Genomic DNA, 27687 nt, shown 5'->3' with positions numbered 1-27687 from the left:
TCCCGATACTCTATCGGTATCGGGGAAAAGTCGGATCGGCCCTTATTTGTCATATCGGGTCATATCGGTATCGGTGAATATGCCAGTTTAACCACAGATCCGACACAGGGGTAAGGAGTTGACACTATGCTTTTTTGTTTGCTTTGGAGTTGCCCAAACTGCAAGTGATGAGTGCTATAAACACAACACATATTTGGAAAAAGGGACATCCCTAATATAAACCAGTGGTTCCCAAAGTGGGGTCCTTGAGGGAGTTCCAGGGGGTCCCCAGCTAAATGATAATTTGGAACCTCATGGACCCTTATAGTTCTGTAACTCTGAGAGTCTACAAATGGAAATTAACATTGATTTTACAATATAAATTGGGATCCCAAAGATATAAATGCCATTAAATGGGGATCTGTAGCCTATTTTATGTCCTTGAAATGAAATGGGTTGAGAATCACTGCTAGAGCTATACAAATCTTCTCTTATGGCGGTCCCAGGCATATCTTTTCAAATGGGGGTCCGCGGGCTAATGAGTGTCAATTTTAGGGTCTTTGACATGAAAAAGTTTGGGAACCACTGCCTTAATCTATAGTACCATTTACCGTATTACTTTACCTGGCTAGTCATGTTACTGTGGTACTGCATCTGTGGTGAACTGATATCTGCGAACATTCCTTCCAGAAAATGTGTGTGTGAAGCGCGTGTGTGTGGGGGATCATCACTTACATCTGCGAAAGACATTAGCACACACACACACACACACACACACACACACACACACACACACACACACACACACAAAGAGAGTGATAAGGGCACATATGGGGTGGGGATGGAGCATACGGATGTCCCTCTTTCATTCCTTGCCAAAACATGTGTCCTTGAGTTCCCTCTGTGGTGGTGGTGGGGGGCCCTAGGCCCCTAGGCGAGGCCCTAGGAGAGGCCCCTCTACATCGCACTGCATTCAGATGGCCTTGTGTGTCACGGCTGCCTGACACACAAACACACGCACACACTCTCAGCCGGAATCAGATATGACATGATGGAATGGCTCTGTGCTCAGATACCAGATAGGGAGAGGCTTCAGATAATCATCAGAGAACGGATCTGAAAACAAACCCGTTCCAACAGTGAAAGCAAGATCGGATATATTCCTTTCTCGGTTCACAACTCTACACACTCACGGTAAAGTCCCACGTGTTAATCTAACTCGGAGAGTGTACAAATGGAACTACTGAACTGCATTCGTTTTAGGTTTTTAATTAATCCAATAGTTTTCTTTCTTTTCTTCATTCACTTGTAAACGAGATTTAGTGCACATGAGGCCCAAACAGCACCAATGATTCATCATACAACTCCTTGCATTATCCCCAATGGCAGTTGCAAGGAATTGCATTGGTGCGGTTTGGGCCTTACAAAGACACTCACTCAAGTGACTCACTCACTCCTAGTAGTACAAAGTAGTAGTAAGGTTGAAATCTCTTTTTTGCAAGTAGAAATATATCTGGGCCTTGAAGGATTAAAGGAAACATTCCTTTTTTTTAAGCCTTTATTGATAGGTTAGGTTAGGCAGGAGCCTATCTCCTGTTTCTGTAGTGTGAGGCAGCTTGATGTACAAGTACACCCCCTGGACATGACGCTAGTATGTCGCAGGGACTTACCCCCAATCCAACCCTTGATGAGTGTCAAGCAGGGAGGCACTGGGTCCCATTTTTAGAGTCTTTGGTATGACCCGGCCGGGGATCGAACCCCTACCTCCCAGTCTCAGGGCGGACACTCTAACCACAAGTTTCCATTGAGTTTAATTTAATTATTGGCTTAGGCATGCGTCAAAAACTAAATCTCCATGACTTCAAGTCTTCATGTCGTATGACTGTAATTGATAGAAATAAGTAATTTTACTCCTTTAAGACAAAATACTTTATACTCCCAAAGTACAATTTGAGTGTATTTATGTTTTCGATATTTGTCACCACATACAATTTCTTCTTTCAAAGAAAATGCAATTGGTGACCTATCTCTTATCAAATCAGCAAGAGTCCCTCTTAACCCATCGAGACCTGAGACCAGAGTCTACAAAATGTCTTCTAAATCCTGACAGTTTTCTGAAAAAGCTATGTTTCTATATCAGTGGTTCTCTAACTATTTCATGTCAAGGACCCCAAAAAGTATATGTAATGGGCCGCCGAAAATATGTTGTTCCAGGAACCCCTCAGAAGCATAGATACAGTATGAGTTAAAAACGTTTGCTGTGAGTGAATTCAAAGATTTGCATCACATTTTCACGATTTTTCAAAAATAGAGATCTACAAGCTCGTAGCCGTGCTATTATGAGCTTGTAGATCTGCTATTTTTCAATAGCGAAAGTTTAAAATAATAGTATTAGTGGTGGTTAAAAGATAATGGTGGGTTAATACAGATGTTAACTAATGCTACTTTTCTTGTCCTCTCTCTCTCTCTGTGTGTGTTTGTCTCTCTTTCACTCTGCTATGTAGAGCTTGCACCAGGCTGTGAAGCACTGGGCTGTGAGTACAACTGCTCTGTGACCCACGATGGACCTAAATGCTACTGCAGCCACGGCTACGAGGTGGCTCCAGATGGAAAGACGTGTAAAGGTGATTGGATGTAGATTTAAAAAACCAATTTTTTCACCCAGTGTCAATTATCGAATGTAATCATGGGCGCTACACTTCCTCTGCCAACCTGGTGGGGCAGCGGACTGACCTCATGCTTCCTTCTATGCATGAGGAGTCCAAGCTGCTTCTTTTCACCTGACAGGGGGGAGCTTCCCCGTTTGGATGTCACATAGCGCGTGGAAGCAACATGTTATTCCAACCAGTTATTTTCCCCTCCATCAGGCGCCTCGGCTAGCCAGCGGGAGGTAGTTTAGATACCAGGATTACTGCATGTTTTTTGTGAGGGTACCTACCCTTAGGGGACACGGGGAGAACATGCAAACTCCACACAGAAAGGCCCTTTCGCCAACCCCGCCTCGGGTATGGGCACTGATGACGCGGAGGAGAGAACACGCCCACAGTGTCCCCAGCGGGAATCGAACCCAGGACCTTCTAGCTGTGAGGTGACAGCACTACCAACTGTGCCACCGAGCCTCCCTGTATGTGGATTTTAGATGAGATTTTGTTCTGTCTGACACTTAGGGCCGATTCATACTCCTATTTTACCGCTGCTTCGGCGCTGTAGTGCCGAAATGATTTCGGCTCGTCAGAAATTTTCAGTAGCACCGAAGAGCCGACTTTAGGACGGTACCCGCCCCCCCGAACCTCAAATGACGTCAAATTGTAGGCTCTACAGAGCCGAACCGACTTTTATTCGGCTCTAAAATAGGAGTATGAATCGGCCCTTAGCCTGGCCCAGCCAGGGTGCTTTCTGGTAAAAAGAGGGGCGGGTAGCGGTCCCAGTGTCCCCTGCCACCTTGTGCCCCTCCCCTCCCCTCCCTGGTAGAAAACAGCGGAGGAAATGGACGTCACCATTATTTGGAGCCACGTCCGTCTGCACTGCAGTTCACTCCCACTCCTAGACCAGTAAATGTGTCTCGTTCCCCCAGGCTTTCATTTTTCAACCGAACACGAACGAAAATAAAAGCCTGAGTAACAGAGCCTCTTAAAGCTTGATTTATACTTCTTAGTCATCGTAACCATACGATGGCAGACATGCCGAAAATAGCTGAGCTGCTACTTTCGGCACGGAAATAGTGTCGTACGGCAAGAGTATAAATTAGGCATAACCGTTGAGATCGTAATTACATTCTGACACCACCGACTCATACCAGTTAGTGTCGGAATGTAAAACTTCTGTAGGCTGCAGGCTACCGTTATACAGTTATACACATAACACGCAGGTATAATTTCAGGCAGATGTTTCAATTGAATATCTTGACCGTGACCCTCCCCAAAATAATCACATTTGAACTGGGGACCCGGGGGGACCCCCCCCCAGTTCAGTTCAAAGCACTTGAATGTAGGAGTTGAGGCATTACGTTTAGTTTGGCTCTGCTCCACAGATAAATATATATAATATGAAAATAGTTGTAGCTTGTAGATCGGCTATTTTCACAATTTCTGCCTCTCTCATATTATTTGATAATTTGGCCATTGTTTGAGCAGTTTTTATAGTATAATTTGTTGAGTACTTTTGATGCAGAAATTGTCTTTTTTTGTTAAAGTATTAAAAAGGTCTTAAAATTCCTGAAATTGTTACTTAACTGTCATCTGTGGACCCCCTTAAAATCACTTGGGGTCCTGACTTCCCAGACAGTGAACAAGAAACATTTGCGTAAATGTACTGGGCAGCAGCAGTGTGTTTTGCAAATAACACAAACTGACTTATTTGTCCCATGTGTTGCTGCATTATTATTTCCATGAGAATCTACTTGCGCGAGTGAGCTGGGTGTAGACTAGAGCAGTGGTTCCCAAACTTTTTCATGTCAAGGACCCCCAAATTGACACTAATTAGCCCACGGACCCCCATTTGAAAAGATATGCCCCTATAAGAGAAGATTTTTTTTTTACGGCCCCCAATTTATATTGTAAAATCAATGTTAATTTAACCACTGGACTAGAGGTGATGTCTACAGATAGGAATTAATCTAGTTAGCGAGCGTGCGTGCGTGTGTGCGCGCGTGCGTGCGTGTCCTGATTAGTCACTGTCACATCTCTCCCCGGCAGATTTCAACGAGTGCAACGTGTACGGGACGTGCAGCCAGACGTGCACCAACAGCGAGGGCTCCTACTCCTGCAGCTGTGTGGAGGGCTACCTCCCGCAACCCGACCTCCGCTCCTGCAAGGCCAAGAATGGTGAGGTTATGGGCTACATACAGGCAGTAGTGGGAAAAGTAATCACAATCTTTTTTTTTTTTTTTTATAGTTTTTATTAGGCATTTTTTGTATATGACAACTTCAGAATATCCTTGACAATGATAATGAGTTATTCAATTATATAAAATGAAAGATAATGACAGGTAATGTAAATTCCACATACAATACATAATAAAAAAGATATATATGTGATAAACAATGACAAATGTGAACAGACAAACAAAACAAAGACAACAGGACAGACTCTCTTGCTCTCAAACTTTAAAGTACTCACAATCTTAAGTAAAATTATCAATACTGCGATATAGAAATACTTCGTTACAAGTAAAAGTCCGGAATTCAGAATGTCCTTGAGTGAACTTACAAAGGTATTGGCATCAAAATGTACTTACAGTACCAAAAAGTGAAAGTGCTCATTGTGCAGAATGATGCACAGATGTGTGGAACCGCGTCATCCAAACGTCCTCCGGGATGATTCCCTCTGGACAGCCCAGTGTTGTTGGGTGTCCTTCTCTCTCTCTCTCTGCCCTCGGTTTCTCTGTCTCTCTGCTATAATCCCACGCTGTCCCCGACTCGGGATTTATCTCGTCAAATCAGAGTCGTTTAATGTGAGAAAATAGGTCTTTGTGACCTTTATTAGAGGTTACAATTCATTGCAAGTATTTCAGAAACATTCAATGCTGCTTTAGAGGGTAACGGGTACGGTCGCCAATTTTCCATCTCGCCCCACTACTCTACCTAGCTGTAAATAACAAACATAATTAATGTTGGTGATTATATAAAAGGTATTATCATCATACTATAATTCAGTCAATGTCTGAGTGTGTGTCTGTCTGTGTGTCTGTCACTGTGACTGCCGTAGCTCCTCACTGCCTGTACCAATCACTCCCACTTTTCACACAGGCATTGACCATAATAATATGGAGGTCTTAACGAAGCTCCTTTTCCAATTATAAATTAATAATGAATTTATTAGTGAATAAAAAAATGCGAAAACGCACCCAGGGCGCAGTACCCCCCCGCGGGGCAAATATCTCACAACGGGTAAGGGCTAGTCATATTAATTTATCATTGTTAAGTTCACTCTGTATATCGACGGGCATAATAGCATGATGATGCCATTACAAAACATGGGCTACATGGAAGAAATGTGTTTAATAAAACGAAATTAACTGCTAGAAGGTCCTAAATTAACTTAATTAAGCAGTCTCTGTCTCATGTTGTTCTTTCCTAATTTCACAGAGTATGGAGATCGACTACTATACAATCATACATCTGTATACAAGATAATTTCAGAGAGGGAGGGAGATACTAAATGAACTGTTAACTACATTAAAACATTTCACAGGGGTGAGTTTGTAAAGGGTCAAGTCTTTGAGCACATTTCATAGTGAAGTGCAACAGAGCCATATGAATTAGAGTTCTCAAACTCTGCCCGAACCCGACCAGGCCCGACCCGACCCGACATTTTAGGGCCGGGCCGGGCCTAAAATGTATGCTAATCAGTAGGGCCGGGGCCGGGGGCTCCATGAGAAATATATATATATATTGAATTTGTTTAGAATAATAAAAATAATAGTTCTGTTCTGTCTGTTTGTGTATTTATCTATTATGAAGATGGTGCTGACTGGCGTTTCACTTTTACTCTGTGTAGAGTTCTCAAATTCTGCACAACCCCGACCAGGCCCGACCCGACCCGACATTTTAGGGCCGGGTCGGGCCTAAAATCTATGCTAATTAGTCGGGCCGGGCCGGGGCCTAGGGCCTGATCAGTTAGGGCCCAGTCAGGGCCGGGCCTTAATTTTCGGGCCCGATGAGAACTCTAATATGAATATGTTTGGCACACTTTCAGGGGACAGTCCTGTATAATCACGCACGTACGCACACAAACAAACACACACAGGCCAAAGTCAAACGTAAACCCAAAAGTCGTAAACCAAAAGGGCAACTCTAAATTATTTAGTTTTTGCGGTTTGAGACAGCGCTCTTGCTTGATCTCATTTGCATGCTGCGGCTGCCCCACTAATGCCGTTCCGAGCCTATTATTTACTGGAGAGAGATTTGTAACGGCTTTACAAAGGAACGTGTGTGACCTTCACTCCTCTCTTTACTCCCTCTAACCTTCTGTTTCTCATCTGCCTCGTTTGTTTCATCACCTCTTTGTCCTCGTTCTGCCTCGCCCCGCTCCCTCTCTCTTCTCTACCACTTAACCCCTATATGCTTTGTTTTTAACGTCACGTGGCGATGGTAGCCCGGTCGACTGCACAAGCTCGCACAAGCAAACACGTTGCATACGTGGCGCAATGCGTCGCATTGTGAGCTTGTATATCTGCTGTTTCCGCCAAATGTTCACCTATTCTGTCAGAATGTTCTCTATTCTCCCTGAATCTTCTCTATTCTTATTTTTTGCCAAATGTTCGTGCACACTGTTATGACATGCCCAGAATCGGGACGCTTAGGTTCAGGTGGTGAATGTCTCCTCATATCTCTCTCTCTCTCTCTCTCTCTCTCTCTCTCTTTCACTCGCTGTATTTCTCCCTCTTTCTTATCGGTTGTCTAAAGCATGTACTGTATTTTAGTCAAATCTTCTTGAATGGGTAGGAATGTGCTGATGCCTGTCTGAGTGTAAACAGAATGTTAATGAAGGCTTGGTTAAAGGTCTTTCTCTCTCCTCTTCATCCTCCTCTCCCGCTTTTCTATCTCAATCCTCCCTCTCTCTCTCTCTCTCTCTCTCTCTCTCTCTCTCTCTCTCTCTATCTCTCTCTCTCTCTCTCTCTCTCTCTCTCTCTATCTCTCCCCTCACTCTCTCTCTCTCTCCATCCTCCCCCACTCTCTCTCTCTCTCTCTCTCTCTTATTCTCTGTATTTCTCTTCTCTCTCTCTCTCTCTCTCTCTCTCTCTCTCTCTCTCTCTCTCTCTCTCTCTCTCTCTCTCTCTCTCTCTCTCTCTCTCTCTCTCCATCCTCCCCCACTCTCTCTCTCTCTCTCTCTCTCTCTCTCCCCAGACCCTGTGGAACGGCTGCCCATGTTGCTGATCACCAACCTCCATGACATCCGCTGCACATCTCTGAGCGGCACGGCGTCTCGGCTGGCCATCGCCACCAAGCAGACCATGGCCATGGACTTCATGTACGCCCAGGAGACCGTGTGCTGGATCGACGTGGGCGACACGCCCGCCGCCACGCAGCTCAAGTGCGCCAGCATCCCCGACCTCAAGACCGTCAGCGATATCCGCACCATCAACATCTCCCTCAGCCTGCATCGTGAGTAGGGCATCATGGGTAAAACACACAGGGCTGGGGCAATTAACTGGAAAAATCGTTGCAGTCGGGGCAGAAACCATGTTAACATTTCTGTGTTTTTTTTCCTGTAGATTTACGCCCTACTTGATCAGACTGTCACACAAAATAAAGGATCAAAAGTTTAAAGTAGCAGATCGGCGAGCTCGAAGCGCGGTGCGAGTTTTGAGTTTGTAGATCTGTTACTTTTGCTGTTTTTGATCCTTCCCCACCTGTCCTTCCTCTTCGATGTCTCCCTTTTGACTGATAACTGTCCATTCAAACTCTAGCCGGGCCCGCTCCAAAGTTAACTTATTAGTGCAGCCACGCCCGGCAGGCGGCAGCCGACGAAAACTAGAGCTCTTAACAGGCCCGAAACATACGGCCCGGCCCTACCTGGGCCCTCATCAAACCCTGTACACGCTCCATATTAGGGCAGACCTCATTAAACCCTGTACACTCAAAACACTGCCCCCGCTGCCACCCTTAGATCTCCAAATATGGAGCTGACCGGTTCTGACATTCCATTATGTTGATCTGACCTCATCAAGCCCTGTACACTCAAGACACGCTTATATGGTCAGTACAGAATTCATTCCATATGTTGATCTGACCCCCCATGCCAAAGCGCCAGCACTCACCCAGCAGTCTGGTGTCACCCAGGCGGATGCGTGCACGAAGGCTGAGGTCGCTTCTCGCCCTAAGGGCGTCTTACTGGTAACTACTATACGGACAATGTGACGCAACGCGACTTGTGAGCTTTTAGATCTGCTCACTCAGCTCACTGAGAAGTGTCTCTAGGCCGACCTCAGACGTCGTTTCCAGTCATCCCGGTTCTTCATACATCTATTCATGATCATCTGTTTGTATTTCTTTCTCCGTCTGAGAGCACCGGGTTCCACATGTGCCAACCATGTGCCTACACGTGTGTTCACATTTATATACCCGAATGAGACCTCTTAAGTAAAATGGGTTAAAGGGGAAGCAACAGAGCCATTGAGTAATTGTCTTCCAATGCTGAGAGATAGTAGAATATTTTCAATATCCTGTCCATTGTTATATTTTCTATATCATTTGTTACTGTATATTTCTCACATTGGAGGACTCTGCACTTGTACTATATCACAGTATTCACTCAATTACTGCCGTCATTGCCATCTAGTGCCAACTCGCAGCTTGCCAGCCGTTGACTTCAACGTTTTAAGTTGAAATCGGTTTTAATACACCCAAAACATACTTTTTGTAACCGAGGATCATATCGTTTAGAGAAATGAGCTGCAAATCAAGCTTGTTTTTAGTCCAAGAAGACGAATCCGAGAGATTCTAAAAACTGCGTCCCCATAGACAGCGGAATTTTTCCACTGTCTATGGGGACGCAGTTTTTTTTCGTTTTTTTTTCCCGGAACCGGAGTGTTATGAGCGCATACAGGATACAGTTGTTAACTATAATCAATTGATATTAAAAAAAGTTGTGAAAAGGTGTACTGGGACTTCGGACCAGAAGGCGCCAAAAGGCACAATTTGCACAGCAGTAATATGACAGGGAGAGAAGGTCCGCTCGACGTGTTACGAGTGCCTGGCTCAAGGGCACTGCAGCTATGACACTTGGCAAACGTAATAATTATTCATACATACTGTAGATGTCGGCGAGCGGCGTGACAAAAATCCATCTTCTGCCTCAGGAATTGAACCGTCAACTTGGAGGTTGCTCGCTAGCTCAGGGGAATTTACGGCGAGCTGCAATAAAAGCCCCCCATCTTAGAAATCTGCTTGTGGCAGCATAAAAGTAGCAAGCACGAAATGATGAGGTCAGCGGTATTCTTCCAAGAGGTTCCTCTTTAAAGAGAACAAGATTGCACTGACAGACCCACTACATCAACCTGTACAGCCATGCTGTGTGGAGGAGTTGACTTTCACAGATGGGATAAAAAAAAAAAAAAGGCAGATCTTCAAGCTCACACACTGCTACTTACACTACAGGGGTTTTCAACCCTTTTCATTTCAAGGTCCATTATTTATTCTGTGTTTGAGCCACGGATAGGACCACCATTTGATGAGATTTAGCCTCGCAGACCCGAAAGAATATTTTGTTATTGATTTTGTCCACAATTCCAGGCTGTATTTTGTGGTACCATTAGGAGAGATAACAGGCAAACGCTAACAACGCTTTTTTGTAAATCAATGCCCTACAGTGTCAAATAGAAGCATCAAAAGTAGCAGATTCACAAGCTCGAAACGCGGCGCATTCCGTTTTGAGCTTGTCGCTCTGTTTCCTTTTTCTTTTTTTTTATCCTGAAAAGTAACAGATTTGGACATACCGTCTGAGGCTTCCACCCGACAGGGAAGATATTATACTCCATGTACTCCGCATGGATGGAGCTGTTCTCAGGCCTAATGCGTAATGTGTTGTCGTGTATTTTCTTTTAAATGTCAGCTGTGTTTGATGCATTTCAACGTACAATCCCCAATAATCCACATCCCATTATTGACTTGGAGCAGGGGGGACAACGGCTAGGTGATGGATGTTTCTGGTGAACTCCCTTCTGTCTCCGTAAATTATCCCATGTCCTGGAATGATGTTGTGGGAAATGGGTCTCTGTGTGCGTACGTGGGTGCGCGTCTGTGCATGCGCAGTAGGCTGCAGTATGCAACTTCACTGATAAACGATGACAAGTGAAATGTCTGGCCTGTGGTGTTAATGTCCTCGCTGCCGAAGGCACTGCAGTAACTCATAGATTTCTGTCTGTTTGGCAACGCGTATGTACTCTCCTCTGACTGCACACTCGCGTATGTATGCACAGGGCAGTTCAGTTCCTGAACACTTTCCTTTAAAGCCAATAAGACCCGAGGCCCATTCTATAAATGGTAAATGGTGCATTTATATGGCGCCTTCATCCAAGGCGCTTTACATAGATTAGTGCATTCCATTCACACACACATTCATACACCAATGACGGCCGAAACCATGCAAGGCACCAACCAGCACACCAGGAGCAATTTGGGGTTCATTGTCTTGCTCAAGGACACTTTGACACTAACTATGAGGGAGGGAGCCCATCCAGCCACTCTACCCCTGAGCCACCCCTGCCTATAAAATATCTACTAAAACAGTTTTCTGACATGTTTCTATGTAAGGGGTTCTCAAATTATTTTCATTTCATGGACCCCCAAAACTATTTAAATAATTAAAATTATTTGCCCACTGACCCCATCTCAAAATATTTTTGTTCCAGGCAGGGAACCCCAGAAGCAAAGATTTGAGATAATCCATGCCATTCTCGAGATATCTTGTGGAAAGCTATTAAACCCTTCTACGCCATTCACGAGACCACGAGATTTGATAAAAGAGCATTGATCCAGAATTAATGTGTTTACCTTAGCTTCCGTCGCTATCCACCGCTTGCTTCCATGGTAGAAACGGCTGAAATCCCAAATCTACAATCTCACTCATCACTTTGTGCCACTCTGCGGACTCGTACATCTGCTATTTTTGACAATTTTTGAAAAAATACAAATGATTTTCTTCCTGATGTGGGGCCAAAATAATATCAATTTGCCACAAAAACATTTGAGAATTACTGCTTTCATATCACATAGACATGATTTATCACTGATTACAAGTCTGACAAGGTTTGTGTTTTGTTTGCGCCGGTTGACAGAGCAATTACTGCTCTGACAGGGGTGGGTAGGAATGTAGACAAAACATGAAAGTGAAGTGGGTGTGATCGTGTTCACATGTGTGCATGTTCCTGTATGCGTGTGTGTGTGTGTGTGTGTGTGTGCGCGCGCGCGTCCATGTGTGCGCACGCACGTCCATGTGTGCATGCATGCACGCACGCGTGTGAAGTGTTCCCTTGAGAATTAGCCCCCGGGCATGGAAAGCAGACACGGGGAAAACAAGTGGTGAAGGTTTAGGGTGTGTTATAGACTCTGTGAATGTGGGACACGAAACCCTTTTGCGATATGATGATTATGTGCTTGAGCTTCACAGCCACTTCAAACGAGGCCTCTGCGTAATTACTGTCACCGCCGACACTTTTCGTGGGGAAAGCGCCAGAGCGGGCCGGGTCTCCAGACGGCTCGGTGGTGTTGTGTTGTGTTGTTGGACCCGCAGACGTCCTGAAAGTGTGTTCTTTTCACTTGGAAGACCCTGCTGCGTTCATATAAGTGGCCTGTCCTGTCCCGTCCTGCCCTCGGACTCCTGCATGCCATCATTTGGGGAAGCTCCGTGAGTCGACCTTTTGTTGACCCAACGGTGTAGTGGGGGTGGGGTGGGGGTAAGAATGAGTGACGGGTGGAACGACATGAGAAAGGTGTGTAAAACTCTGGTTCTCAGCCCTCCTTTTGTTTTTTTTGTTTTTTTTTAGACGTCACAGTTTGATGTGCATTAGGCCAGTGGTTCTCAAAGTGTCCTCAAAGAACCCCAGGCGGGTGAGAAATATCGACATTTTTAGATCCGGGGCTGCGCCGCCAAATATATCAATTTGGGGGTCCTTGGCACGAAAAAGTTCGAATTGAATTGAATTAGAAAATGAGGGCAAGAGAGGGAGAGAAACTGTGTACATGGCTGTGTGTGACTGTGACACTGTGTGTGTGTGTGTGTGTGTGTGTGTGTGTGTGTGTGTGTGTGTGTGTGTGTGTGTGTGTGTGTGTGTGTGTGTGTGTGTGTGTGTGTGTGTGCGTGTGCTCAGCAATGAGCAGCATTCTGAGATGACCTGAATGGACAAGACTTCAGGGAAAGAGTGGAATGTAGGAATTGTTGAGTCTGACATAACCTAGCCGGGGAATGTAAATACCATCTGCACACACACACACACACACACACACACACGCACACACACACACACACACACACACACACACACACACACACACACACACACACACACACACACACACACACACACACACACACACAGTACACACACACACACACACACACACACACACACACACACACACACACACACACACACACTATTTCTGCGTCTACTCGGGGCCTGTTGCTTATTTTCCCTTTCATAAATCTGGTTCATGTCTTTATCGCAACACTCTTCCCGATTGTAAAACAATATATTATAATTTTGATTTCAATTATTTCTTAAATCTTTTAAATTGAAAAAAAAGTTAACTCTGCCTATAATGACGTGACCAAATTGGAACGCCCAAGGTTAATGTGTGGTTAAGCCACTCATACTTCTGCACAGAGGATCAGGGTTCTTTATGTGCTCCTCAGTGGTGGAAAGTAAGCTGCTATAAGCAATAATATGTGACCATATTTGACTGAGGGACTGCCATTGGATCTTTTTGAATTTTTTCATGTCATATGAAAGCAGGGAATAATGGCTTCAAATTGACATATTGGTTGTTCAGTTTGATCCACCAGTTTGGGAGATATGGCTTATAGAGTAATGTCTTGCAGAAAACAGCGAGTTGAGAAAACAGGCTTGAAAGGTTCACTTCTGTGGTATAACATTAGACCTAGCTACATGTTTAAGCATTTATTTCATATTTACATGTCGATTTCAGCTCTGACACTTATTTCAGACATGCGCTCTAGTATGTGAAGAGTCTGCCTGTGCTATTAACTCATTTTGGAAAAAAATATAAGGTGTATATTGTGTGTAAGGTGTAATATTTCCTTTGGTGAAAAACTGGAATTTGCCTGATGGCAGGCTCTCAGTCAAATCTGGTCACATATGTCAAAACTTTAATGACCTTTCTTTTTTTTAATTTTATTCAGACAGCCAGCAATGGGTAAAACGCTCCCAAAAATGTAGTCTCTGTGACACATCTAGGAGCGTTTCACCCATTGCTCTCTCCCCTCTCTCTCTCTCATTAGCAGGCAACAGTGCAGCACTATGGCCCTCATTTATCAACCGTGCGTACGCCAAAATATGGGCGCACGCCGAAATTACCGACATTTTCGGCATTTAACATTTCCGGCAAAGCTTGAAATTGAACTTGAGTAGGATAAATAGTCACGTCTGGTCGCGAGCTGGCGTACGCTGTTTTTCTGTTTTACACAAGCGGAGCAGCCTTGTCTGAACTGCCGAGAGGCTGTCACAGGCATCAAAACATATATGTATTCACTCCTAAAATGTTTATATAAAAGGTATGTATAATGTATATGGGCTACATGTAAAAAATAAATAAATAAAAATGTTAAGGAATACATGTGTCATATGAAATTAGTAGGAGATAAAATCGCGCAATTAAAAACAATGTTGCAAGAGATGCTTAAGCCATTTAAACAGTGTTTTGCATGAGCGCATTGTATGCGAGGATTTGGGCTGTCTGTGCTGAAATATTTCCATGACGGGACGTTGGAGAGTATAGTGCAGCAGCTGCTGCAGCTCAGCTGCGGAGAGTCCCAACGTGCAGGTATCCTACTGTAGCCTAATCTACAGCATGAAGGCCGATGTCTTTCTTACGGTATGTGCAATATAATAAACCCGACGCGTCGCTCGAATGCCAAATGTACCGTGCCAGGCTCCCAGCGCAAGTGGGAACTGCATCGGAGATATAGGTATATTACCCTGCCAGCCCATGCACCAGCCACATGAGGCTATGGTTTTGGCTGCACATTCATATAACAGTGACTAACGACTGCGAGGCAATCTAAATAGACTGGCGAACGTCGGAACGTGCATGGTCAGTTGGTCACGGACGGACCACTGTGATAGAGAGAGACAGACAGACAGACAGACAGGACAGAAGGAGCAGCACCTGCAAAACAGCAGCGTGTGTGTGCCTATTTGTTATTTAATTATGGTTCACAGGTTCAGGTTTTCGTTCACTAATATATCTTGTTGTATATTAAATTAAAAATACTTTAATAATTTAATATACAACTAACAACACACAGTTAAAGTTGCAAATAGCGATATGTGCGTGCGTGCGTGCGGGGGGTGAGGGGGAAGCGAAGCGAGAGGAGAAACAGACAGCTTTATTTAATGTGTCATGTAGGTGCGTGCGTGCATGACAGCAAGGCAAGCGAGGTGAGAGGGAAACAGACAGGGACCCTGCATGAATTAAATAAAGTTGTAGGCCTACCCTGTCACAGGGTAGGCCTACAACTTTATTTAGTTGTCTGTTTCTCCTCTCGCTTCGCTTCCATTGCTGCCCGCCTCACCCCCCGCACGCACGCTTTATTTAATTCATGCAGGTGTTCGTTCTTTATTTGTTTAACAACACACCAGTTAGTTGGGCTTGCAAGTTGCGTGTGCGTGCTGTGCGTGTGTATGAGAGAGGGGGGTGAGGCGAGCAGCAAGGCACGGGAGAAACCTATTTTTTCATGTAACCATGGTTTCAGGAAACGTATTGCCGTTGTTCATGTCGCAAAAACGAGGGCGAGGCTTGATTTCTTAGGGCGTGCCATATCAAATTCAGCCGTGACATTTATTAACGTGAGAACAAAATTAAGGAAGGATCAGCTGTTTGCGATCACTTTATAAATGCCGTGGCGACGTGGGTGTACTACGAAACCTGCACTCGAATCTGTGGCAGATTTTACACTCGATTGATAAATGAGGGCCTATCTCTCTCTCTCTCCGTTTCTGGCACAACAGCACTTTTGCCCCTACTGCTACTCATAGTCACATAGGTTATAGGTTAACACGCACATAGTCACATAGGTTAACACGCACATAGTCAAATAGGTTAACACGCACATAGTCACATAGTCAAATAGGTTAACACGCACATAGTCACATAGGTTAACACTCACATAGTCACATAGGTTACATTGCTGTTCCTTGGAGTGGTTGCACCACTCAAAAATGGACATATATTGCTTATAGCAGCTTTAAGTACTGTACTTAAGTACAATTGCGATGTGACGCTCATAGCGCGGCACTCGGTGCCACAATTGTACTGTAGATCTGCTATTTTTTTAAAACTGTGAAAATGTGGCGCAAATCTTTGAATATATATATATTCTTTCACAGCGAACGTTTTTAACTAAAATCTTTGCTTCTGGGGGGTGTCCCTGGAACAACATATTTTCAGATGGGGGTCTGTGGCCAAATAATTACAGATAATTTCTGGGGGTCCTCACTGACATAGACGAAAAAAGTACAAAGACATGCACAATCCAACCCAAAGTTGGGCAGGTGCCGAGCGATGAGTAGTATACAAGGATAAGGAATGAAGACGCTCGCACACTGTGGGCTCCGATGCTAGTGAAGTGCCTTTATTTGCACAAATTAATGACTGTAATTCCGTTAATCACTGACATAGAAACGGGTTATAATATATACGATTTATATAGCGCTTTTCTGGGTACCCAAAGTCGCTTTACAGAAAGAAGTTCAGACATATTTATTAGAAAACTATTAAAACTATTTAAAAAGGTTTAAAAGGTTAAAAACTAGAAATCAAAATCAAAAGAGGGACAAACAAGAAGGGTGTGTGTGTGTGTGTGTGTGTGGGGGGGGGGGGTTATGTAGTGAAAGCCAGTTTGAAAAGGTGGGTTTTGAGTGTGCTTTTGAACATTTCAAGGGTGGGGGCAGCTCTGATGTGAGTTGGGAGTGAGTTCCAGAGAGAAGGGGCAGCCACTGCGAAGGCCCTGTCTCCCCATATCCGTTTGTTGGATTTGTGGGGTTCCAGTAGGTTGGCAGTGCTTGACCTGAGGGAGCGGGAGGGGACATGGCGGTTGATGAGTTCAGAGAGGTAGAGGGGGGCCTGGTTGTTGAGGGTTTTGTAGGTGATGGTGAGTATTTTGAAGTCAATTCTGGACTTGACTGGGAGCCAGTGGAGTTCACGGAGGATGGGTGTGATGTGGTCCCTGGATCTGGTTCTGGTGAGCAGGCGGGCGGCAGAATTTTGAACATACTGTAGTTTTTTGAGGACCTTGGTGGTGACGCCATACAGGAGGCTATTGCAGTAGTCGAGTCTGGATGTGATAAATGCATGAATGAGTGTTTCAGCGGCAGTGTGGGATAGCATGGGACGAAGGCGGGCAATGTTAGAAAACTGTTCTGGTTCAGAAAACTGTCAGGATTTAGAAGGCAAAAATCGGCCTCGGGTCTAAATGGGTTAAGTACTTCTTCCACCACTGTTCCTCCTGGTAATAAATAATACATAGTTGGTGTCCATACTAGCGTGTCCTAAACCCATGAAAGCTGGTGCTCAGGTGCGCCCTGCAATGGAAACCCCAAAAATCATCATCCCTAGGTGGATGTGGGCTCGGCCCTGTGCTGTGGAGCGACCGGAGCAGACAGAGTGATTTATTGGTTCTGGAGAGGAGGAGGAGGGAGAGGGAGAGAGAGGGCAGGCGGGCAGATGAACAGACCAAAAGTTCCAGATGTGGCTTCGCTTCGTCTCCCTGCGAGTGTGAATCCCCCGTCTGGAAAGATGAAAGGGCAGCGGGGTCTCTCTCTCCTATCGTTGTCTCTGCGGCCTCAAAGCCAGACTCCACAGCAGGGACCAACCTCCCTCACTCTCTCTTCTCTCTCTCTCTCTCTCTCTCTCTCTCTCTCTCTTCCTCCCCTTCATATTGCTGTTGCTGTCAGGCAGAAACCTCTTATCTCCAGATTTTAACTTTTTGTGTGTTTTTCCCTGTAATTAAATTACAGTGGCACACAAAAGCATCAATAGTAGCTGATCTGCTATTTTTCGGCTTATTGTTTTTATTATTATCAGGAATATAGACAATACAATGTTGTTTTTATTATTATCATGCATATAGACGATACAATGCAATATGTATGTATAACATAGCATCATACTTCACATTACAACATTTCACATTGAGACCCAGATTTATATTGTAAAATCTAAGTTCATTTAACTCTGAGAGTGTACAAATGGAACCCGAATGGACCCCAATTGTACACTTTACAGACCCATAAGCGTCCATTTGGTTCCTATACCATTTTGCTGGGGACCCCCTGGAACTCCTTCAAGGACCCCTAGGGGTCCCCGGACCCCGAACCACTGCCCTAGTGAGACAGCAGCAATAAAAGGAAAGTAAGAAAAGTAAAAAACAAACAAACATCCAATTAAAGGTATATTCAGTGATTTCACTTAATTCAAATATTTTTTTTCGTTTTGTTGTGATAATCCTCTCTACTATAGAGTGTGCTGACCATAAATTATAAGGAGTTCCTCCCTGTCCCCAGTTAACCCCTGGGGGTCAAAAAACCTTCCTATGTCATCCTTGCTTTTATTTGTACGATGGCCTTCCGCTGCAGACAGCCAGTCGCCCTCACTGAGGTTCAGGCCGTAATGCCTCTGGAGGGGGCATGTGGCCTTTTTTAATAGGGGTCAAATGTTAAAGCACCCGAAAATAGCACAGAGCTACTAGCTCCACGGCTTGTCGCGAGCAGAGCCATAGAGTAAGTAAGTTCACTTCATGGGGCCAGTCCAATGGCGGCTCTCCTACATAGACTTCTATTGAGAATAGGAACAACAAATAGGGACAAGTCCTGGACCGGAAGTAGGCAGGAATGCATTGGGCCCAGGCAATAGCCCAGCTGTAATGATCTTAAATCCCTTTATTTTAGATTGTTTTGTAGTAATCGTACAACATAAACATTACAGAGACTTTAGTTGTTAAGGTACAATACTTTAAAAGTGTTATCTTCTCTTATTTGTGCCTCCCTTGAAAACAATGTATTTCAAACTCCAGCTTGTCCCTCTCCAGGCTGCATGAACAGCGCTCGAGCGCTCTGTTTCTGCCCCCTCATTATCATAACTCTTCTATTGGATGGCTCTGGTCGTGAGGAGCCTTTTGTAGATCTGCTCTTTACGGTGCGTGACTCTGGCGTGTAGTCAAGTATAGATGGATTTTTTTTTTACTGGGGACCTGGAAATATCTGATCTCCAAAACAATGGCCTTGAGAGGTCACAGAATTATTTGTGTGTAATTCCAGCCAGGGTCTAGTGTGCATGATGTAGGGGCACCCCTACTATGTGGAAACCCCTCAAACTGCTCGAACTCCTGTGAACTCCACTGAAAATGGAGGAACTACACATAGACCTTTTCTAGACCAGGGCCATGTTCATTTTCAGAATAATGTTTACTTTAATGATCAATCACTCTTCTTCTGGCCCTGATCAGTCTCAAGTCACAAGTATATCATGTTACAGTAACGTAGTATATTTTAAGCTCCTATTTATCGCAACGAAAACTACTTTTTTTAAAGTATTTATTTTAATTTAAAGAAAAAACACCAACCAGGTTCTCCTCCTTAGTTCTTCTATTAATGTTGTGTATCCATACATATAAATGAATACCAGCACTCACTTTATATCCAGTAGGATTCTTGTTTTTATTTTGGGTTTCCCCCAGCGGAAAACAGGGACGTTTCGGCCCGGAGGCCTTCCTCAGCGTAAATCACGCTGAGGAAGAATACATACATACATTTTTACGTTGAGTTACTCAACTGAATGCTTGCTTCCTCTCTTCTTTTCATATATCCATACATGGAATCTTTTGCCAACTCATTGGGGGCCAACTAGCTATATCCTCATGGCTCCGCATGGCCCACAGGTTGAGAAAAAAACACTGACATAGACATAGTACATCATCTGAGTTGTAGTAGGTCCATGAGTAAATATAGAGGGCAGCTTTGTAGGTATGTAGGTGTTCCACTTCTGTGTGTGTGTGTGTGTGTGTGTGTGTGTGTGTGTGTGTGTGTGTGTGTGTGTGTGTGTGTGTGTGTGTGTGTGTGTGTGTGTGTGTGTGTGTGTGTGTGTGTGTGTGTGTGTGTGTGTGTGTGTGTGTGTGTGTGTGTGTGTGTGTGTGTGTGTGTGTGTGTGTGTGTGTGTGTGTGTCGTCAGACAGTGCTCTGTGTGTGTGTGAGAGAGAGGTGGGTGTTGAATGAGGACAGGAAGTGTGGCAGGGGTTCTGGAACCTGGGGGGGGAGAAATGGGTGGGGTTCATTCAACCTTCTCAGCAAACATTCCATTTACCAGAAACGAAACCAGAGAGAGAGAGACAGAGAGACATACAGTATAAATCGATTTTAATTTCAAGAATCGAAGTATATCGATATGTATACGGCAACATATCGTATCGCTTGACTTTGTATCGTATCGCAGTGCAAATAATCGGTATTGAATAGTTTTGCAATGCAAATAATCGATTGTGCCAAATCCAATACTAAGTACTTTTGTGTAGTTTTTAGCAATTCTAAGAAGAAAAAGGAAAAATAGGGATTTAATTACTTTTCCATTCAATATCGCTACACTTAGATGATTAATGTGTGCATTCTCTGTGTTCATGTCAAGTTTTGGGTTTATGTGTTAAAAATAATTAAAATGTATTTGCGAGAGAATCACTGTGTTTACTGCACTATCCACATGTTTCACACATTATTTAATTTCCTTGCTAAATAGTTATTGTATGGTACCGCCACAAATGAACCAATATCGTCCATGTATCGTATCGTCAACTGTTTCGTGGTACGTATCGTATCATATCGCTGTTAAAATGTAACGTTACACCCCCACTTCCCACACAATACACCCCTCCCCCCAACAAATCTAAACAAAACATAAAAAACTATTCAAAGTTTTAAAGCATGACTAATAACAAAAGAGTCTCATAACAGCTGGGTTGATGTACTGCAATGTGCAACCAGCAGCAGCAAGATTTGCGAGCTGTTGTGACAGGAGAAGGTCGTCCACCATGAAGACTGTCAATCGTTATGATTCGTCATTCCTGCACCAATGAGCACCATGGATACTGACAGTCCATGGACCAACAGGACGAACGGAGCATAGATCAATTGGAAATACTCCAGTAACCCATTCAGGACGTCGGGAACCCCTTTTGGTGTTTTAAGCATTAGGTCATACTTTAGCTATTGAAAAATAGCAGATCTACAAGCTCAAGCTGCGAGCTTGTAGATCTGCTATTTTTGGGAAATGGGGGGTCGGAGGCCAAATACATATAATTCTAGGGGTCCTTGACATGAAATAGTTTGAGAACCGCTGACATAGAAACATAGGTTTTGTCAGAAAACTGTCATGATTTAGAAGACATTAGAATTGAAATGGGTTAAAGTAAAAGTACCTCAAAATGTAACAATACTTGAGTAAATCTGCTTAGCTACATTCCACCACTGCCACTTCCCTCCCTCCCCCCTCACCCCTCCTGGATACCACGGGGGGCTCCACGAAGCCAGGAGTTCCCAAAGTGGGGTCCGGGGAGTCGGGACCCCCAGGGGTACTTGAGGGAGTTCCAGGGGGTCCCCAGCTAAATGATAGTTTGGAACCAAAAGGACCCTTATGGGTCCGTCTGAGAGTGTACACTATCAGAGTTAAATTAACATACTGTAGATTTTACAATGTAAATTGGGGGTCTCACTGAAATGTCATGGGGGTCGGTACATGGCCTAATGCATGTCAAACTGGGGGGTCCTTGACATTAAAATGGTTGAGAATCACTGCTAGAGCCGTAAATAATCTTCTCTTATGGGGGGGTCCCTGGCATATCTGTTAAAATGCGGGTCTGCGGGCTAATTAGTGTCAATTTGGCGGTCCTTGACATGAAAAAGGTTTGGGAACCACTGCATTGCACCACTGTGTTGCACAACCCCTCCACCCCAGTCAGGAGAACCAAGGTTGCACAACTGGCCCTCCTGCTCTCTCTATCCGAGTCTAATCAATGCCTTGTGCGGCCCGTTGCTTCCAGCTGGAACTCTTTAGAGGAGGAGGAGGAGGAGGGCTGTGGACGTTTTTAGAGCCCATACCAATGGGAGTATCACGATTCCTCGCTCTGTGGCCAACTTTCCTTTTGTCAGAATCTCCCCTCCCCGGGTTCTGATGCTTGTGAAAGTGCCCCCCTCCACCCCCACCCCCTCCTGTCCTCGCGGACGTGTGTTTTTATTAGAATCCTGTATTTACAGTTGCCTCCCTTTGGAACATGAGATGGCCAATATGCAGCTGATTGTCGTTGATTGATTTCCTGCTTGGAGTCGCACCAGGGGTTTTAATGTTGTTTGTGAAATATGCCCCCCCACCCCCCACCCCCGCACCCCACACTTGCTGACAGGATGGAGATGATATTATTGCAGACCGGGTAAAATCCACCAAAGGTAGCCCAGGAATGCTTTCATAGACCTGTTATTTCAAGCTGTTATGCTATACTCATAGAAACACTTTTTTTCCCTTTCCATTCGTTCCTTGTTCTCTTTTTTGGGGGGTGGGAGTGATGATTACGCTCTTTATTTCTGTCCCCTCTTTCTCCCTCTCTGTGTCTCTCAATTCTTCCATCCTGCCCAGCCCAGCGCAGCCCCCCCTCCCACACACACACACACACACACACACACACACACACACACACACACACACACACACACACTTTGTTCACTTCTCATTATACTGCAGAACCAAAGCATCGGTTCCATGTGGGTCGGGCCTTTTGAACCTCTGAGGATGTCGTGGGGGTGGGTGGAGAGGGAGAGAGAGAGAGAGGGGGGGGGGGGTACATTAGGCCCAGATGTCTGCATGCTATGCTATGTCGTGGAACCAGCAGCTCTGTCTCTGTTTCTGAGTAGCATGGTTGCCAGCACTGGGGCCTCCATCCCAGAGGCTTGTGTTTTTGTCGAGAGAGGGGGATTGGGAGGTGGAGAGAGAGAGAGAGAGAGAGAGGGGGGGGGGGGGCTGGAGAGAGAGGGAGAGATGGAGAAGAGGAGAGAGAGAGATAGATTGCTACTACTTGTCTCAAATGTATTATATAAGTGAATGCAAAAACATTGAAATACTGCTGTCAACTTTCAAAAGTATAAAGCTAATGTCTGCTATATGGATGTATAACTATAGATAAGATAACTATCTTATCTTTTTATAGTTTCATGTATAACTAAAGATAAGATAACTATCTTATCTTTTTATAGTTTCACAAGATAGTATTACTCAGGTGTGTTAATGTAAAACAGCTCTGTTTTTAGCACCTTTAATTTTATTCCCATTTATATCCAATATTTATTTGTACATACATTGTTTTATCTTGATTGTCTTGTTCCACTTTTGCTTTGGCAATGTAAAAACGTACGTTTTCTCATGCCAATAAAGCTCCTTTGAATTGAATTGAGAGAGAAGGAGAGAGAGAGAGAGAGAGAGAGCGCCCAGGGCCATCTCTGTACGGAGTGCGAATCCCAACATCAAAGTTGTTCTGCGGATTAGCTGGAGGAGGGAACCGTGGCAGTTTCAGTGACTTTGATACTGTGTTTGTGTGTGTGCGCGTGCATGTGTGCGTGTGTGTGCGTGTTCGTGTGCACTGTGTGTGTGGACAGTGTATTAAGAGTGCCCCTCCGAGAGGAAGCACCGTGGCAGCTGTTAAAACACACGGCAGCATGGGAGGCTGTGCGCCTCGGAGCTCCTTCCCCGGCCACAGCTGGGTTCCTCTGTGGGCTTGCATCTCTCTCCGTCTCCGTCTCCCCCCCCCAAAAAAAAGAAACCGCCCTCTCTCTCCTAGTCCTGGATAGTCTGCCATTGTCAGGGCGCCGTGGGGAAGTCAGCTGAGTGAATCGACTCGGTCGCCAACGCTAACAAGCATTAGCATTTCAAACCGCTTGACTCTCCCGCCCGCCCGTGTCCGGAATGGAGGTCTTCATCTGTGAGGCTTCCTCCTTTGATCTCCCTGGGAGTGGGATTGTGAAGCAGGAGAATTTATCTAGGCTTGATTTATGCGTAGTTGCGCGCCGGTGTCGCGCAATGAAACTGGCCGATGTACAAAGCCCAAAACTTGCCGTGACACAATGTGTTGTGGGCTAGTAGATTGGCTATTTTGGGTTTGCGAGAAGGCACGCGACCAAGTAGGACTCGCACTTCTTATGTATTGTATATAACTACAAATATGCAACTAGGCAAACCTTTCCTTTTTGGAAGACTTAAAACAGTATCTTAAACTCCAACATGCATACAATAGTAAACTCCATTTAATTGTATGAGTCTCTGTAGCTCAAATGATTTGTGTTAAATTGTCCTCAGAGTCAAGCCATATAATCAGAAATACCTTGAAAAGACCGAAGGATCCCTTAACCGTGTTTTGGACAACTTAACCTGACTGATATATTGCTTCCTTGACTTGAACGTTCTTTCTTGACAGAATGACCCGAGGCCCATCATTGATTTGAAAAACAGCCCGTAGAATAATTCAGCCTTCCATTTTTACGTATCCTGATTCTCACCTCTATAGGGAAATAGATGTGATGTAGCGCAAAGGGACAACAACGATGTTGAATAAATATATACTTTGACCTCTGTGTTATTCAGAATCTTACTGTAGTGTGTTGCCATTTTACTACAGCATATCCTACTACAGTACTTCATCCTGTGGTACAGTAGGTAGTGAAGGGTTAATGTCTGCTGTGCGTCTCCCTCCCCAGTGGGTGGTCATTGGGCCGTGCTCTGGGTCAGCTGTGCTGATTGAGGTTTAGATCAGACTCAGAGGGCTGGCCCTCAACCTCTTTTCTTCCTCTATTTGTCACTGTTTCTGTGTCCGTCCCTCAGTCATTCATTTCCTTCTTTGTCCTTAACCAAAAACTGTACAGTAATGCTGCAAGTGGACCAAGACAACAGCACACCTAATTCATAATAACGATGCTCTCATTGCGACTTTAGGTCTCATTTACTATGAATACCTGCATTTCTGTGTCATGTCACACCTCCATATATGGTCACGCCTCGTGACATCACGCCTCCATATATGGTCACGCCTCGTGATATTGATATTCGACAGGACAACTGCATATACACACGATGGGAACGACGCACAAAAAACCGAATCTCACCCACTCCGTTACTTCTGTGTAAACCTAGTGATATGACAATACTGTACGTAAAGCAGACTCTGATTCTAACCGGTCTCCTCTCCTCTCTTCTTCTCCTCGATCTCTCCCACCCCGTCCTCTCTGACCTCCCCCACACAGATGTGGAGCAGATGGCCATCGACTGGCTGACCGGAAACTTCTACTTTGTGGACGACGTGGACGACCGGGTGTTTGTCTGCAACAAGAACGGCCAGACGTGCGTGACCCTGCTGGACCAGGAGCTGTACAACCCTAAAGGCATCGCCCTGGACCCGGCCATGGGGTCAGTCAGCACCGCTGCATGACAGCGTTTTGGACAGCTCATTTTGATTTGAGTTTTAGTCATTTTTCGAATTTTTCACTGATGGGACATCTCGGGGGCAGCTTGACCCAGTAATAATCACAAACTCGGATCCCATTCCTTAGTTAACGTGACAGATTAAAGCTAATACAACATAAGACGTGAGGTCTATTGTTTGCGTGTAAAAGGTGCAAAGATACGGTAAATAATTGAAGGACTATGTTGTTGAACACCCCAAGCCCCTCCCAGATAGTAAAACGGATATCTATTTTCTCCCCTTCAAATCCCAATGTGATAATAAGCCAGTTCCCCTGCTTCTCTGAGTGGTCCATCCCTGCTAATCCCCACAGTAGGTCATAGTCTTTTGAACAGTTTTCATTTAGTTTTAGTCGCATTTTAGTAATCTGAAATGTTTAGTCTAGTTTTAGTCGACTTAAATATCATAAGATTTTAGTCGGCTGTATCTGCAGTTCATTTAGTCGATTAAAATGTATTTTGGCGGGCCTTGATGCCGTCATAATGGCTGATGATTGATTGAAACATTTTGTAACAGTATGCAGAATGGGTACATTTCAAACAAAGTCAATACAAAACTGTTACTGTGGACGACACCATGATAAAGCCTTTCACTTGGGTCCACCATTTTCAATTCATCAGAAAGTTGATTTGATTTTACACTTGCTAAAAACAGCCGATCTACAAGCTCACAAAGTGTCGCACTGCGATGCGTTGTGAACTTGTAGAAACAAACTGTATAAAATATGACTGACTGTCGTAAACGATACAGAGACACCTCCCCGACGATATCGCAGAGACAGTTTGTTTACTTTTGGACCACAATTCTTGATTTTAAGAGGACCCCATGTTATTCTCCATAGAGAAATACTTCCATGAACCAGGGGATGAACGAGTGACATCAGGACTTCGGTGCTATTGATTGATTGAATACTTTATTATCAGTTTGCAGAAAAAAAGCACAGGAAAGTACTGTTCAATACCAGGATTGCTGAGAGGATTTAAACCCAAGAAAGCCTATGGATTTTCAAGATCCTCCTTGATACTCAATCCTCCTTGATACTCAATTCATCGATCTTATGATGTCATCTCAAGCAACACAAAATAATTAATATTTTGTCATGTCCTATTTGCTGACCTGGTACCAGGGTGGTTGTCAAGCTCTCCAGCCGTGAAAGGGCATGACCATTTTGACGCAAACCTGTGGTGAAATCAATACATCCTACATAGCCTATAGCAGGCTTAAGTCGTATTCTGTAGCAGCTTTCTCAGGCCGGCCGGGGGGGATCTAATGATTGGACATTGTGCTGACTAAGCATGCAGACGGCTGTCGATGCACTTCCTCCAAACGGAAGGACAGACATCACGCATATAGGATGGTCACTGAACACACACACACACACACACACACACCTGGGTAAAGGACATGACACTAAAATGTCGTTCCTTATTTCACGGTATCACTTCTCTATTTTCATCGCCATTGGAGACACGTGTTGATGCATCAGCGTCCCATTGTGCCTCATTAATGGAATAAAAGTGTCATCATTTCCACCGGTCAGGTCAATTCGACACACGAAAGAGGGAAGTACACATGCAGCAACGGATGCAGTCCCTGTTCTCACATTCCCACTCTGAAGCTTGATTTATACTACTATATCGTATGATATGGGTCCTGTGTAAAAAAATAATCTACAAGCTCACAGTCCCTATTGCATGTTAACCTTTTCCATGTCGAGGACCCCCAGAATTATCTGTATTTGGCAGCAGACCACCATCTGAAAATATGTTATTCCAGGCTCCAAGACTCCAAGATTTGAGTTCAAAAAAAATATTTTCGCTCTCAAATAATTTATATTGAAAGATTTACGCTACATTTTCATGATTTTTCACAAAATAGCAGATCTACAAGCTCGTAGTGCGGCACTCGGTGCCGCGCTATGAGCTTGTAGATCTGCTATTTTTCAATAGCTAAAGTATAACATAATGCTTAAATCACCAAAAGGGGTTCCCGTAGTTCACCCAAAGAATTTCTTCTTATTATTACACACTATTTTTTAGTTTTTTAGTTTGTCTCATTCCTGAGCCAATAATGTGCTAAACATGTCAACGTGTCCATCTTTTGGTGCTGCAGGAAGGTGTTCTTCACGGACTACGGCTCCACGCCGCGGGTGGAGCGCTGCGACATGGACGGTCAGAACCGCACCAAGCTGGTGGACAGTAAGATCGTGTTCCCTCACGGCATCACGCTGGACCTGGTCAACCGGCTGGTCTACTGGGCTGACGCCTATCTGGACTACATCGAGGTGGTGGACTACGAGGGCAAGAACCGACACACCATCATCCAGGGGCTGCTGGTGAGGATGGACGAATAATACAATAATAATGTTAAAACTATTTGTATTGTATAGCACCTTTCATGACATGAAATGCAGCTCAAAGTGCTTTTACAGAGCAATAGAGAAAGAAAAGCAAAGGCATAAAACATTAAAATAATATCGGTAAT

The 27687-nt window shown here is 44.5% G+C and overlaps 1 protein-coding gene across 1 annotated transcript in view; it reads left to right on the top strand.

The window, feature by feature from the left end:
- LOC310861655 (low-density lipoprotein receptor-related protein 1-like) overlaps positions 1 to 27687 on the top strand; it is a 168760-nt gene that overhangs the window by 52377 nt on the left and 88696 nt on the right. Inside the window, exons 4-8 of the mRNA XM_083769200.1 lie at positions 2484 to 2603; positions 4674 to 4802; positions 7827 to 8084; positions 24986 to 25148; positions 27316 to 27538. Coding sequence (XP_083625326.1) covers positions 2484 to 2603; positions 4674 to 4802; positions 7827 to 8084; positions 24986 to 25148; positions 27316 to 27538 — 893 coding nt within the window. The remainder of the gene's footprint in view (positions 1 to 2483; positions 2604 to 4673; positions 4803 to 7826; positions 8085 to 24985; positions 25149 to 27315; positions 27539 to 27687) is intronic.

This window comes from Protomyctophum parallelum, assembly GCF_964188405.1.
Source record: "Protomyctophum parallelum genome assembly, chromosome: 7".
NCBI lineage: Eukaryota > Metazoa > Chordata > Actinopteri > Myctophiformes > Myctophidae > Protomyctophum > Protomyctophum parallelum.
This window is presented reverse-complemented; position numbering and strand designations above follow the sequence as displayed.